Here is a 15,717-nt window from a genome sequence, read left to right on the forward strand (position 1 = left end):
AGCTTGGCTGTGAATACGCAGTGGCTGGAGTGTTTGCCGAGTTTGTGGCCAGATTGTTCTTGCAGCCAGGCGTGCAACACCCATTGGATCTAGAGGGCTTCAGCCCTCCCCGTCGTGTGTGGCAGCCCGGGATGAGACAGCTTCCCGGCGCACACACAGCCGCACCCGAGCACTTCACAGGTCTTTAAAAGACCATTTGCATGTTAATGAGGCCTCACTGTTGTGTCACCCCTTCTAAGAGCCCCTGCAGCTCCACTCTGCCCCCCCGACATTTTTTCTTAGCCCCCCCCCCCCCCCACCCCCCCCCCCAGAAATTTGGCTCTAGTTGCACCTCTGCTTGCAGCCACATGTTCTTGTTGCAGATTTATAAAAGCGCAAACTCGACCTGAAGGTATTTAGAGCACTTAACAGAGCACCAATTATGTAACAAAAGGACAACGTGTACTGCACTGCAAGAACAACCCGGCCACAAACTCAGCAAACACTCCAGCCCCTGCGAGTACACTGTGAAGCCGCCATTCATCTGTCCCCCGGGAGGAGATACGTCGGTAAAAGACACTTACCTTTGGCGTGAAATGGCAGCTGGCTGACCCTCAAAAATAAAGGGCAAAAGGTATGGGGGCGGGAACAGAGAACTGGTGACACATCCACACAGTGACGCCTGGATCCAACCACGATTGGCTCAGGGGGCACAGCAGCAGTTAAAAAACGACCCTAATTGGAAGGAATTTCCAGCAAACCACAAGCTGTAGGGCCCTCCAAGTGTTTTGTGTTACTGGTGGGCAGACACACACCTAGAATCAGGGAGAGGGGCATGGCGAAGCAACTCGGCTGGAGCACGGCGGTGCAGCAAAATTGGTAGTATTTTCCCGCTTTTAAATATAAATACAGACGAAGGAAAAAAAAAATTCTGTCTGTATTTATATGTAAATATCCGTTTAAACGGAAAACCGGGAGCCCTAATTATAATGCCCTCACACACCCTGTCGGGTGTCATGCTTAACCATCGGGCTGCTCCTCGTCGGGTCGGCGGTGCAATACCCGACCGGCTCCCTATAGTAGGGGCACTTTCGCAGAGATCAGTTTCCAACAGCCGCTTGGTGAAGTGGGGGTGAGGGGGGTCTAGTGTGTGTAGATGAATGTGTGTTTAGAGTGTGTATTCAAGTGATTCTAAAATAGGGTTTGGAGTACCTACGACAACTTTAATCAAGGGGTCTCCTACCCTAAGTAAAAACAAGGATACATGACTAGTTAGTCGTATGGTTGATGTGAGTGTGCAGCCACAACACCATTTGAGTTATTAGTTGTAGATAGGATTTCACCTCTTTGGTCCTGACGAATCGCCCGCAGATTATGCAATTGGCGAGAAACATGTTGACCCATCACATATAAGAGCGCCACAACCTGAGACATAGCCACAACCTGAGACATGACCTCAGCCTAGCGCCTTATATCCTTGTTTTTACTTAGGGTAGGAGACCCCTTGATTAAAGTTGTTGTCGTAGGTACTCCAAAGCCTATTTTAGAATCACTTGAATACACACTCTAAACACACATTCATCTACACACACTAGACCCCCCTCACCCCCACTTACCCAAACAGCTGTTGGAAAAAGATCTCCGCTAAAGTGCCCCTACTATAGGGAGCTGGTCGGGTATTGCACCGCCGACCAGACGAGGAGCAGCCTGATGATGAAGCATGACACCCGACAGGGTGTGTGAGGGCATTATAATCCAATAAAATGGATCTCCAACTTTGAACCACTCTGATCAGGTTGGTCCTTATTTACTTTACTTGACTCTTACTTCAGAGGAACAGCATAAACCTTTTTCTATACTTCACGTACGGCATCTATGCTGGACCTGCCTAAAAGCCCTTTGCCCCCCCTTTGATTATTGCTCTTTTGCAATGTTCGGTTCTATTTCCGTTTGGAGGGCTAAGCTGCTAGGGGTATCTGATAGAGACTTCTAGCCACTGATTACTTGCCTTAGAATTATCCCCAGGCATCAGACTGGATCCGGAAATTTTTCGCGAGCATTACTCCTTAACGTCAGTAGGTGGCATTACTCGACTGCGTGTGGCGTCAAACGTGCCAGAAGTGACGTGTGCGGTGCCTGTATGGGCGTCACCCCAACACACTCACATCAGTTCTTTTCTTTCTGCGCCAGTCAGCGCAGATTTGGAGCGAGATACCGCCAGTCACTTTATGACTGACCCTTTTTCATCCTTTGTCAAAGTCAGTCTCGTGAGAATGTTTCTCCTGGTGTGGCAGGTATGCCCACTAGAAAAGCTGGTTTCAAAACCTGCAGCACCTGTCACCGACAGATGTCAGTGAAGGACCCACATCTTGTTTGCCTCCGGTGTCTCGACATAAAGACCTGCATCGACTGCCCCGCCATGCACCCAAAGGCCTTGAGGGAGCAATCCCTCAAGCTCCTGGCTCCTTGACGTCACGATTGTCTCGATCCCAGTCAAGAGAAGGTCCCAGGATCAGTCACGGAGCCATCGATCCTCATCGGAGTGGTCAGGGAGTTCTGGTAGCTTCCACAAAAAGTAAAACAGCAAGAAGTCAAAGACATCTTCGGCTTCACTCCTTCCTAAGTTATCCGACAAGATGTGTAGTCATTCGAGACCTGGCGCAGCAGTTCAGACAGCACCTGAGCTGGCTCCAAGCTTCCTCAAGTTTCCGGGACCAGGAGTGACCTCCACCCAACTCAGTGAGGTTTAGGCAGCCATGCACCTCATCTAGGTGGCCAGTCCCTACACCTTCGGACACCGTGGCATCAGGAGGGACCCCTGATGGTTCCGCAACAGCATGTTCGCACCCGGTGCCAGTCCAGCACTGTGATTCTACGTATGGATCCGGACCGGCGCTGGGATTACCATCTCAACCTTCCCCAATGCTGGTCCCGATGTCGACGCTCCCAGCGCAGTCCTCCTTCTCATCCCAGACTACGACAGAGACGGAGGGCATCGTCTTATGCCATCTGGAGTCAAACCGTTTAGACCAGAGATGTATTTCTATGGGCTAGCACAAGGGGAACATTGGGAGGGGCCACAGTACCCTGAGGAAACCATTCCCTAAACCCAACATGGACTGGTGTGAGGATTCTGAGGATGCCAGTGAAGTGGACACCTTCCCAGATACTGGCATTGTCTCTCCTCCTACCATGACTATGGAGGAGGGAGCGTCTTTTGATATGGTGGTGAGAAGGGCGACTGAGGGCCTGGACCTTAGCCAACCCTCAGAGGCAGTCAAAAACCCTCCTCGAACCGCTTCTCCCAGTTAAAAAAGCCCTTATGGACGTCCTGCTTGGGTTCTGGTCCAAGCCCAGCACAGGGGCTCCAGTGAGCAGGACAACTGCATGCTGGAATCACCCCCATCCCAGGACAATTTCCTCATCCAGCACCCTACACCAGAGTGCTTGGTGGTCCACGCCTCCACATCCTGTCTAAACCCCTGCACATTTCCTATCACCACACTGGATAGGGAATCCAAAAGGCTGGTCACCTTAGGCAAGAAAATGTTTTCCACTAGCCTGCATTTTGGGACATTATTCTCATGCACTGTGGGATTTGGCTGCCCACATGCTGCCGATGGTCCTGTAGGAGGCCCGGTCCATACTCTCCCAAGCTATGGCAGACGGGAGTTATGCAGCCAAGTTCACGATCCGATGTAAGCTGGACATGACCGACTCGTTGGGCAGAAAGGTTTCCTAGTCGTTGGCCTTACAGCTCCACACCTGGCTGAGAACTTTAGTCTTTTCAGGAGATGTCCAAGCCTTGCTTCTGGACACACCCATTGATGGATTGCGTCTCTTTGGAGACAAGGCAGACTCCGCACTGGTGCGCTTCCAGGATACCGGAGCTATGGCCAGGTCCTTTCCGTGGCCCACCCCCAACTCCAGTATGCCTTTTGCGGCCATATTTATCTGGCCCTCCAACCATCATGGGCAACAAGTGGGATGCAGGATATACCATCCCCTGCACCACTGGAGGTCCAGCCCATCACACTTCTGGGTTCTCCATATTGTCCAAAGGGGTTCCTGCCTCCCCTTCATGACTACCCCACCACCCATGCCACCCACTTGCCACAGGCTGAGAGAGAGCCATCTCTCCTTACTCTGCCAGGAAGTAATGACTCCCTAGGCCAAGGGAGCCACTGAGAAGGTGCCGACACCAGAAGTAGGTTGTGGTGATTATGCCCACTACTTTTTGGTGCCCGAAAAGGTTTGAGGCCTTTATCCTATCCTAGACCCGCGCCCTCTCAATTTCTTTCTCAAAAAGGAGTAGTGCAAAATACTCATGCTCTCTCAAGTCCAACCTGCCTTGGACCCGGGAGACTGGGTGGTAGCTTTGGACTTGCAGGATGCATATTCCCATCCTGCGGTTCACGGTAGGCCACGAGCACTTTCAGTTCACTGTGTTCCCCTCTGGCCTTGCCAACACCCCTTGGGTGTTCACCAAAGGGATCACGGTGGATGAAGCTCATCGGCAGAGTTTAGGGGTACCAGTCTTTCCCTATCTTGATGACTGGCTGTTGAAGGGGAGCTCGCCCCAGGCAGTCATCTCCCACCTTCGGCGGACCTCCTGCACTATCTGGGGTTCACCATCAACATCCCAAAGTCACACTGACTCCCTCTCAGATTCTCCTTTTCAACATAGCTGTTCTGGACACTGTGCAGTTTCTGACTCGAACGGTGAGTCTAGGATATTCATGCTATGATACTGGTGTTTCAGCCTCTATCCTAGGTTTCGGTAAAACTGACTGAGGCTGTTGGGTCTCATGGCCTCCTGCATCCTACTTGAGACACGTCTGCTGGCATATGCAGGCTCTGCAGTGTGACACAAAGTTACAGTGGACACATCAGGAGAATTTCTCCGACATGGTCCAGATCTTGGATGGGACTGCATAAGATCTGCAAATGTGGTTAACGAAGCGGCAGACCCCTCTCTTTTCCCTAACCAGATCAGACAGTGGTGACAGATGCAGCACTTCTAAGATGGGGGGGGGGCATCTAGGAGAGTTGGAGATCAGAGGCCTTTTTACCCTCCAAAGGAAGGCTAGTGCAGGCGTTCACAGACAACACCACCACCATGTGGTACTGCAACACACGGGGCTTGTTGGGGAAATGGACCCTCTGTCAAGAGGGTCCTGCACCTATAGACATGGCTGGAACGTCAGAGCATATCCCTGGTGGTTAAACACCAGGTGGGTTCTCTGAATGCCAGGGTGGACCTACGCCATCAAAGATTTCTAGCGGATCATGAATGGCATCTCCATCTGAAGGTGGTGCAAGGTCTCTTTCAATAGGGGGAAGAGTCTTAGACCGGTCCACTACCACCAAAAACGTGCAATGTCAGAAGATCTGCGTGCTGCAGTTTCCAAGCCAGCTAACGCTCAGACGCTTTTCATCTCAAGTGGAGCTCATGCCTCCTGTACGCCTTTCTGCCCATACCAATCCTGCCGAGAGTTCAAGAAGATCTGGAACGACCAGACTCAAGTCATCTTTGTGGCTCCGGACTGGGCTGGGAGAGTTTGGTATCCTGTGCTTGGCCATTAGTCCTCTGATCAGGCTACCCTTTCGGGAGGATCTTCTGTCGCAGCTGTAGGGAGGGTTCTCCATCCGAACCGGTCAACGCTCCGCCTTCATGCGTGGAGATTGAGCAGCAATTGACAATGTTTGACCTTCTGTCCGAAGTTATCGTGACAGCCATGCATCCCTCTACAAAGACTATATACACCTGCCGCTGGGGCAAGTATTGGCATAGTCTGAGGGTGAGTGTCTGAAAAGTTTCAGTGCTCCGTCCATCATCTCCTTGTGTTTGCTTTGATCGCCCTAAGTTGGCAGGGTATGCCCAGATGTGGGTCTCCTACTCACTTTGCCACTGGATTCAAGCTATCCTGGCTGATGAGGGGTGAAACCTCAAAACCGGTCCTAGGATGCTTGTTTCTAGTCCAGGGAGGACCTGGCCTGGCAGTTCAGGCTGGACTGTTCCCCTTGGGCACAGGGTCAAGACTGACTTGCATATCGCTGGGTTCAAACTGGAATGGCATGGGGAGGAGAAAAACGATGGATTTAGGCCCAGATCTCTGTACTGGGGTGAATGTAGGACACTGTTCTGCATTCTGTCCATCAATTGTTCTTTTTGCATCCTTTATGGTGAATGCCTACAATTCTTTAACTTTCCTTGCTGAAGTGAGAGCAAGCTGAACAGGCAGCAAGCTGAACAGGGGTCTTCCACAAAAGAAATTTAAAGTACATGAATGGGCTCGAATGGAGGAAGCATGAGTAGGCTCAAAAGTATTTAGTGCCCACGTAACTGGAAGACACCTCACTGGATAGAAGGCCCTAAAGTTTTCCTTCAGTAAGTGCTTTAGGATTCCATGTGAGAATGAAGATGAGGAACAGTCGTTTGTCCTCCTAAATCTGGAAATTGAGGCCAAGTGAACCAAGACCGACGAATACTTGAGCCCAACTCACATAGTTCTTACCAGTAAGGTACCACCTACAGTCTTTAGCACTTAGCACTGTAAGTCTTAGTAGTGGATGGCACACATGCCTAGGTTAAAATGTCCTGGTTTCCTGAAGGGATATTCGGATGACCATACTTAGAGTGGCAGGAACCATGTAGTCAGACTCCGTGATTTAAAGTAGTGCCAGGAGATCTCTCCTTTGTGTCAGGAGAAGAGTCTAGCTTGATTCCTCAACTAAAATGAGGAGTATGTAGCCAGCCTCAGTAGGTTGCAGTGCCAAAACTGACAAGCCCATGTCATGGAAATCAGAAACCTGAAATACTGATCGGTCTTCGTCCTCCTACGCACTCTGAGAAGGAGAGGAACGACTTAAGGGAAGATGACTGCCCACGTGATTGAAAAGGCATTGCCCTCAGACACTGGATGATGGAAACATGAGGTGCAGTACCTCCATTTACAGTTCTCCAGGGTGCCAAACTGGTCTACGGATAACTAGTCCCACTTTAAAAAGATGCATTTAGCTTGGTTCTGATGGAGCTCGTATTCATTTCAATCTGAAAGAGTGCAGCTGAACACATCTGCCTGGTTGTTTTGGCATCCAAGAGATGTTCTACTACAATGTTCACCTACCTGATGGCCCAGTTCCATAATCTCTCTACCTCGGATACAGAAAGGGGCCTTGTTCCTCTTTACTATGCGATGCAATACAGAGGTTGTGTTGTAGGTCTAGATCAACACCTTGTTTTGTTAATTACAGAAAAAACGGACGTCAACCTAAGCCCGATGGGTCATACCTCTAGGATGCGTATATGGAGTTTCTTCTCGGCTTCTGACAAGAAGCCTCTTGTGAACTGCTCCTGCATGTATGCACCCCATCCTTCAGTGACATGTGTAGTCAATGATTTTTCAATTTACAAAAGGTTGGAACATACCACCTACTATGAACCAGTCCCCTGCTTCCACATCTAGCTTCTGCTGTTTAGGCCGCATTCGGAGACAGCAGATAGGAATCAGGCCAGTGCAAGAGGATATGAGACCTGAGGTTTGATTTGTGCAAAGGTCCCATAGCGATGCCTAAAGTGTCATCGCTTTTTCCTTCTGAAGAGAACGCTTTCCCCAATCCAACAGCCGGGAATGACCATGGGAATTGCTATCTTGTCACGGGAAGGATGGTGGTGGTTTTGGTGGTGAAGGGGGGGTGAGAAGATATTCCTCATTGGTTAAGGTAAGTCCTAGTACTTCAACTAGGCAGAAGCAGCCAGTCATCCAAGTATGGGTACTTGGTAACAGTCTTCAAATGAAGAAAGCTGTTGGCACTAGGCACTGTAAAGATCTGGAGTGCAGACTTCAGACCAAATGGAGGCTGTGACAGTGCTGCCTCACCACCGAAACTTGCAGGTATTGTTTGCGACCGATGTACAAGGACATGAAAATACAAAACCTAAAGATCCAAGGAGATTAAGTTCTCTCCTTCCACTCCAAAATGTCCTTTCAATGTTTTAGGTACTATTCGGAAGGATTTTGTTTTCAGGAATTTGATCAAATTTGAAGGTACAGTATCCTCCACTCAACTGAAGTTGTAGTGACCAGATATATATTTGGAATAGAATCCTTAATTCCTCTGTTTGTTTGGTAACTTTTCTGTAGGTGGTAGTGGTAGTAGTAGTAGGAGGAGGAGGAAAATATATTGCTGTAGTATAGGTCATGTTGCTTTCTGGGTGAATGGTTTCTGTATAAATTCAAGAGAATTCCCAGACTGCACTATTTGAAGCACACTGATCTGTTACTGCGGCCAAATCGGGGGCCAAAGAAAACAAACACAAAAAAAGCATGTTTCAAGATCAACCCTGACCAGGTAAGCAGCTTGAAGGGGGTAACTGGTGAAAATTAAGCTCTCCGTTTCTTCACCAAAGCTATGTTGTAGGATTGCTGTCACCTATTTTTCAAGTCTCCTTGATTGGGTCCAGACTGTGTTGGAGGACTTTAAAGGTTGCCCAGGAACTCCTTTCTAGGAGAATGCTCCTCTGTAGGCTCGAGATCTTTAGCCATAAAAAAAAAAAAAGAAGAAAAAAAAAAGGTGAATTTGGGTGCCTCTACTGTAAAATTCCTAGGGAGCGAGCGGTCTTGTTCTAAAGGGTGTCATTTAGGTATTTTCCAAATAATGTTTAGCCATCAAAAGGTATGTTTAAAAGTTTTGCCTGGATTTTTGGATGAAAAACATCCATGTCGGAGTAGGACTGCTGCTGCAAGTTGATAGCAGCCTGCTTTGGAAAAATCTATTGCGGAGTGGATTATGGTGGCTGACACAATTGCACCCTTATTTGATAATGGTGTTAGCATCTTTCCTCCTGTTCTCTGGGATGAATCGTTTAAGGGCTGAAGTGTGCCACATCTGGTGATCGTATCGCCTCAGAATGGGCAAGGGTTTTTCAGCTGAAGCACTTCCACAAAAGGAGTTGTCAAACATGCTAGCGAATATTATGCCACTTCTCCAGTTGGGATATGGCTGTCTAACCTGTGGCAGGAAGCATTTGTTTAAGACTCTCCAATCAAACAAAAACCATCATTGGGGGGGGGGGGAGGGGGGGTATGGGGAGGTCAAACCCTCTTGCTGCTCTTCCCAGTAAGGTTTGATAGTGGGTGATGTCATCCGTAGGCGAAACAGCTTGTGTAGGTGATTTGTCGTCTTCTTTAGGAAGGATGAAGTGTTCCCACTCTTTATGATCTTCATCAAAATCTGGTTCTTCCCCAAAAAGGTCCCAGAGTTGAAAATGCCAAATATCCTCCCCAAAAACACATCAGTTTGATCCAAACTGACTGAAGTCCATGGAGGACAAAGTAAAAGTCCAGAAGGGGCCAATATAAGGTCAAAAACAGGCTAGTGCTGAACTGTTCTAATGGATTCCTTCACACATTGTTAGAAGTAGAAATCTGAGCTACGGTAGCCTCAAGGAGCAGATAGCTCAGCACTTCCATCTCACTGTCTGAGGTTCAGGTTATTTCAAATGAAGCGGATATACTACTAAACAAACACTGCTGCTGGGCCCATGACCATTTTCAACTGTTTACTGCTATTTCAAGTTACTGTGAATTCCCAAACTGACAGGGAATGATGCAATCATGTGAATATATTCAGTATCTACTTCTGATATGAAATTATGGGACACTGCATCTTTTCATACACTTGGCATGATAGATTCACCTGCCCCCCCCCCTCAAGTTAACAGTTAAAATCACTTCAGTTCTGAGTCACAACTTCGATTCAAAACATATGGATCAGACAGGAATGTGTGCAGTATGATGCTCTCTGGTATAAGCTTCCTCTGTACCACCATTTTTCGTGATAAAGATTCAACTGAGAAGAACTGTATCTAGAGATGTGCTTCTTAAGGCCTAACTTCTGTTATGAGTCTTAGCCTGACTGAGGTCTGCCGTGTCAAAGGTTGTAGATCAAAAAGGTTTCATTTTGACCGAATATGTAGGTGATGACAAGATCAGAGATAGTGCACCCACTTTGTCATTTATGTAGGCGAGAAAAATGAAATCTTTGGAAGCCTAGGGTTTAAAAGTATGACTCAAATCTGTTGAATTAAAAACATAACAGATTGTCATCAGTCTTTAGAATCAAGTGAAAAAAGTGGTGTATGTAGTCTTGTTTTCCAAGGTGAGAGAATAAACACTGAATTGTTGTCTCTCCGCAGGCTTAAACAAGGGGGACCGGAGTCAAAACCACACAAAATAACTTGATGTTTACTGGCCTTTGTTGAGCACACTCATATTCTAGCATTAATCATTCGTAGTCCAAGAACATCTGCAAAACTCTGAAATAGGTTCATTTTGGGTTTCAGTACAGCAAAACCTGAACATGACATGAGAAGTGGGGGAAATTAATATTGTAGTGGGAATCACTGGAGAATATCACTAAAGTCACTCAAGCACCACTACATTTTATTAAATAGGGGTCAAACACAACATTTCTGTCTGTAACCAATTCATGCCGCACAAAAACTAGAATTGCACTTCAGAGCAGATGAAGCATCTTCAAGCTGCATTTAAATTAAGATTACACTGCCAGATACCTATTTTGTACTTTATGTAAACATGCTATACCACAGGGAAGAATAAAACTCCAGCTTACTTTGTGAATACTCCTCTCCCATCTGGGGAGGATACTCTTCATCCCAATCAACCACATCGTCGTCTGTGAGCACAACAATGTGGCATTCCCTTTCACCACTCTGGGCACTGGCTACCATTAGAGGGAGGATCATTTCTTCCAGGTAAAACTCAAATTGCTTCCGGGCACCATCATTGGATAACTCATGCATAAGTGCACCTAAAAACAAATTAATAACACTTATTAGGAACGTTTACATCCCAAATTATTTTCTCAAGGGTAGCCTCATTCACTACCACTGGCTTTAGAATAGAAGTCAATTCGATAAACTGATTTAAATGCATAAAGTTAAAGACATTCAACATTTCTCACATGGTATAAATATGAACATTTCCTATAAAGCTTCCTGAAACTAATCTATATGGAGACTGCCAATTTCCAGTTATCTGTAATCCAACATACATCTGCACACTGAAAATTATAACTGCAATGCAGAATGAAAGAAATATGATCTGCCATTGGATTTGGAGTGCACAACGCAGCCCACGAAATGCAACATTGCAGTGTAGACAGCCAGATAAGCAACAATCTGCAAAACTACCTTTAGGCATACTGTGGTTACAAAATAAGTGCCGATATGAATTTTGGAAATTATTTAAAGGTTGCATTTTCTTAATAGGAATGTGGATATTTTAAAAAATGTGTCCATGTAACGATTATAGACCGTACTAAAATGGTGACACGGACCAGATTTTTATACAAACTAAGAAATTGGGCAATTAGCAGAGATGGGCGAGAGCCCCACTAAAGTAATAAACTCAATTCTTGTCAGAGTGAATCACTAAAGTCACTAAATAAACCTGTGCTTACTCTGATAGCATGGCAGAAAAGCAATCAGGCTTTAGAGGCAATGCACTAAGTATTCCAAGATTAATAAAGTGAAAACGCACAAGAAAGTTAGTTTAGAAAAAATACATTTTAATAAATTAAATTACACTAAAAACAACAAAAATCCAATAAATAGAACCACCAGAGTTATGAACTTTTAAAGTTTTAGATAAAAATAGCAGCAAAAAGCATAACATGCCTAATTGCGGTCATCTGGTCATGCTAGACCCGGTCAGAGTCAAATTCAGGCCGACCACGATGGCTTCCATGTCGGATACAGGGACTAGGTTTGTCCCAGTGGCAAGTTTACTTTTTTAACTCTGTCTACTTCGATGTTAGGAGCCTCAGTCAGAGCTTCACGTTGGTGGAGAATTGCAAGAAGTTCGCTGTTGGAACGAAGAGCTGGTAGGAGCTTTGTGTTGGCAGGAAATGCGGGGTGGTCGCTGGTGATGAAAAGAGCACTGTGTGGGCAAAATCCCAATTCTGTAGCTAGGAAAATGCTGCACTGGCCCTGGTAAAGATGGCTTGCCCTGAGACCAGGGATGGTTCTTTTTCAAGTCCAGTTTTTGCAGTTTATAGGTTGCAGGAATACATTAACTCAATCCAAGGGTCCATGACCAGGTGGGGAACTTCTTGGGGCCAGGACTCACTCCACAAAGGCAAGCAGCCTAAGAAGGATTAGTTACTTACCTGTAATCCTAGTTCTCTTCCAGGGGTATCCTCATCAAAGTCATAAGCACTAGAATATTCCCGCCCGTGCGCGGGACCCCCAAAATATATATATATATATATATATATATATATATATATATATATATATATATATAATAAAAAAGTAAATGCAGCCTTTCATAACCAGAGCTGAATAATGCTGTAAGGACTCCCCTGTATATTATAAATAATATATGTAATATAAACAATATATCACAAAAAACAGGGAAGAAACAACAGCAAAGCATGTTTGAAAACTGTTTTAATGCTTAGCATTTAGCCCAAAACCTCAGATAGGACTGAAAGCATGGACAGCTCACAGGCTGCATTGTAGAAAACCACAGCCTAGAAAGGCTAGAAACCTAACACATAGCAACATAGAAAAACTGGCATCGTGCCTTTAAGGCAGCCATGACCTCTAGCTTCCCATCATGCCTCAGGGGTGACAGTTAGGTCAGTTGTTTTTTGCAGTGACACAAAGCCATAACACAAAGAGTCGACAATCCCTTAGAAATAAGGATCCTTTTCCCGGGGAGGCGGGAGGGTTGCTTATGACTTTGATGAGGATACCCCTGGAAGAGAAGGAATATGCTACTTACCAGTATGCATCTGTTCTTGGCATGTAGAGCTGCAGATCTATACACTTTTGCATAGATCGCCATCTGGTGTTGGGCCCGGATGTTTGCAGTTTGTTTTTCTTCTTGGACAGTCTTTGGAAGTCACGAGTTCGATGACTCCTCCTTCGGTCCGTACTGCGCATGGGCTTCGGCTCCATCCTCAGATTGTTTTTCGCCAGCAGGGAAAAGATGGAGCGTAGTGATAATAGTAAGAAACCCATGTGTGTTGTATCTAAATAAGACAGACTGGAACGGATACAGGTAGCCGGGGAGGCGGGTGGGCGTGTATAGATCTGCAGCTCTACATGCCAAGAACAGATGCATACTGGTAAGTAGCATATTCCGTTCGAGGCATATGAGCTGCAGATTATACACTTTTGCATAGATTATATAGCAGTACCCAGCCCTAGCGGCGACCACCGGTATCCGTTGCAGTGGTTTGAAATAGTGTCTTTAGTACAGCCTGGCCCACACTAGCTTGTTGTTTGGAGTGCACGTCTACACAGTAATGTTTTGTGAAGGTGTGAGGTGTTGACCATGTGGCTGCTTTGCAGATGTCATCTAAGGGTATGTTCCCTAGAAAAGCCATAGAAGCCCCTATCTTTCTTGTAGAGTGGGCTTTAGGTGGAACAGATAATGTTCTTTTTGCTTTGTGATAGCAAATTTGTATGCACTTTACAATCCACCTAGCTATCCCTGATTTAGAGATGGGGTTGCCTTTATGCGGTGGAGAGAAGGAGACAGACAACTGTTTAGTCTTTCTGAAAGGTTGCGTTCTTTGTATGTAGTACAGTAAAGCCCTTTTAACATCAAGTGTATGTAGAGCCCTTTCCGCAACAGATTGAGGTTGCGCGAAAAAAAACGGTAATTCCACCGATTGATTAAGATGGAAGGGGGAAATGACCTTGGGCAGAAATTTTGGATTTGTGCGAAGTATCACCTTGCTGTGATGTATCTGTAAAAAGGGTTCTTGTATAGTGAACGCTTGTATCTCACTAACCCTTCTAAGGGAAGTGATAGCTACGAGGAAAGCTGTTTTCCAAGTGAGGAACTGTAGCTCACATTTATGCATTGGTTCGAAAGGCGGACCCATTAGCCTTGTAAGAACTACGTTTAGATTCCATACAGGGGAAGGTGGTACCCTGGGTGGAATTACTCGTTTAAGGCCTTCCATAAAGGCTTTAATAGCAGGCACTCTGAACAGTGATAAATGCTGTCTGTTTTGTAGGTAAGCAGCAATTGCTGCTAGGTGTATACGTATGGATGAATATGCCAGGTTACACCCTTGAAGATGGAGCAGATAGCATATGATGTGCTGTATGGATGCATCTAAAGGGTTGATTGTATTGTTACGGCAGTAAACAAATCTCTTCCACTTTGCGGCATAGCATGCTCGAGTGGTAGGACGTCTGGCTTCCTTGATAATGTTCATGCAATCAGGGGGAAGATTAAGGTATCCAAATTCTAAGATTTCAGGAGCCAGATCGCAAGGTTGAGCTGAGCTGGGTCAAGGTGCCTGATTTCTCCATGGTTCTGGGTTAGGAGGCATGGGGACAGGTGCAGTTTTTGATGTGGTACCACCGATAGCTGTAGTAGTGTGGTGTACCACGGCTGCCTGGCCCATGTTGGAGCTACCAGAATGAGTGTGAGGGAGTGCTGTTGTAGCTTCCTTACCACTAATGGAATTAGCAGGAGAGGTGGAAAGGCGTATGCAAATTTGCCTGACCAGTTCATCCATATCGCATTGCCTTTGGACAATGGGTGTGGGTATCTGGTGGCGAAGCTTGGGCATTTTTTGTTTTCGTGGGTGGAGAAGAGGTCTATCTGAGGATGCCCACACTAGTGGAAGAATGGATGAAGAACTTGTGGATGCAGTTCCCATTCGTGCATTTGCTGCGTTTGTCTGCTGAGCAGATCTGCCATGGTGTTTTGTATGCCTGGGACGTGTTGTGCCAGGAGAAAGATTTTTTTGTGGAATTGCCCATCTCCATATGCTGTGTGCTAAGCGGGAGAGCTGGGGAGAGTGTCCCCCCCCCCCCCTGTTTTTGAATATAATACATTGCAGTCATATTGTCTGTGCGAATTAGGACTGCTTTGGCTGAAATTTGTTTCTGAAACGATTTCAGGGCTAGAAAGATTGCCAATAACTCCAGATGGTTGATGTGGAGTAACCTCTGCTGTGGCATCCATAGCCCTTGCACTGTGAGGTGTAATAGATGCGCTCCCCAGCCGGAGAGAGATGCGTCCGTTGTTAGAATCACCTGAGGAACCGGGTCCAGGAACGGTCGCCCTTTGGAAAGGTTTGTGGTGTTCCACCACTGCAGAGATCGATGAGTGCGGCCGTCCACCAACACCAGATCCGTCAGCTGACCCTGGGCCTGGTTCCACTGGCGTGCTAGGCACTCTTGGAGTGGACGCATGTGAAGTCTTGCATGAGGCACTATGAAAATGCAAGACGCCATCATCCCTATTAGTTTCATGAACACTCTTGCTGGTAGAGAGTGCTGAAGAAGGAACTTTTGGCGCAGGGCTTGCATGCTTGCGATCCTGGCTGAGTTGGGATAGGCTATAGCTTTTGAGGTACTATAGTGGCACCGAGGTATTGCTTTGTGTGAGACGGTATCAAGTGGGACTTTTGGTGATTCACCGTAAAGCCTAGCTGGTGGAGTAGTTGTATGGTAGTGTTTGTATTTTGTACACACTGGTTGTAGGACGCGGCTTTTATGAGCCAGTCGTCCAGGTAGGGGAAGACGTGAATGTGTTGTCTTCGGAGGTGTGCTGCCACTACTGCCAGGCATTTGGTAAACACCCGTGGTGCGGTTGTGACCCCGAAGGGGAGAACCTTGAACTGATAATGTTGGCCGTCTACCACAAATCGGAGGTACTTTCTGTGAGCAGGGTGTAT

The 15,717-nt window shown here is 46.6% G+C and overlaps 1 protein-coding gene across 4 annotated transcripts in view; it reads right to left on the reverse strand.

Moving 5' to 3' along the window:
- BTBD10 (BTB domain containing 10) overlaps positions 1-15,717 on the reverse strand; it is a 134,211-nt gene that overhangs the window by 15,732 nt on the left and 102,762 nt on the right. For all 4 annotated transcript variants that reach the window (XM_085648212.1, XM_085648211.1, XM_085648210.1 and 1 more), the window contains exon 6: positions 10,618-10,815. In XM_085648212.1, coding sequence (XP_085504338.1) covers positions 10,618-10,815 — 198 coding nt within the window. The remainder of the gene's footprint in view (positions 1-10,617; positions 10,816-15,717) is intronic.

The sequence above is a fragment of the Triturus cristatus genome, chromosome 3_2 (genome assembly GCF_964204655.1).
Source record: "Triturus cristatus chromosome 3_2, aTriCri1.1, whole genome shotgun sequence".
Classification (NCBI taxonomy): domain Eukaryota; kingdom Metazoa; phylum Chordata; class Amphibia; order Caudata; family Salamandridae; genus Triturus; species Triturus cristatus.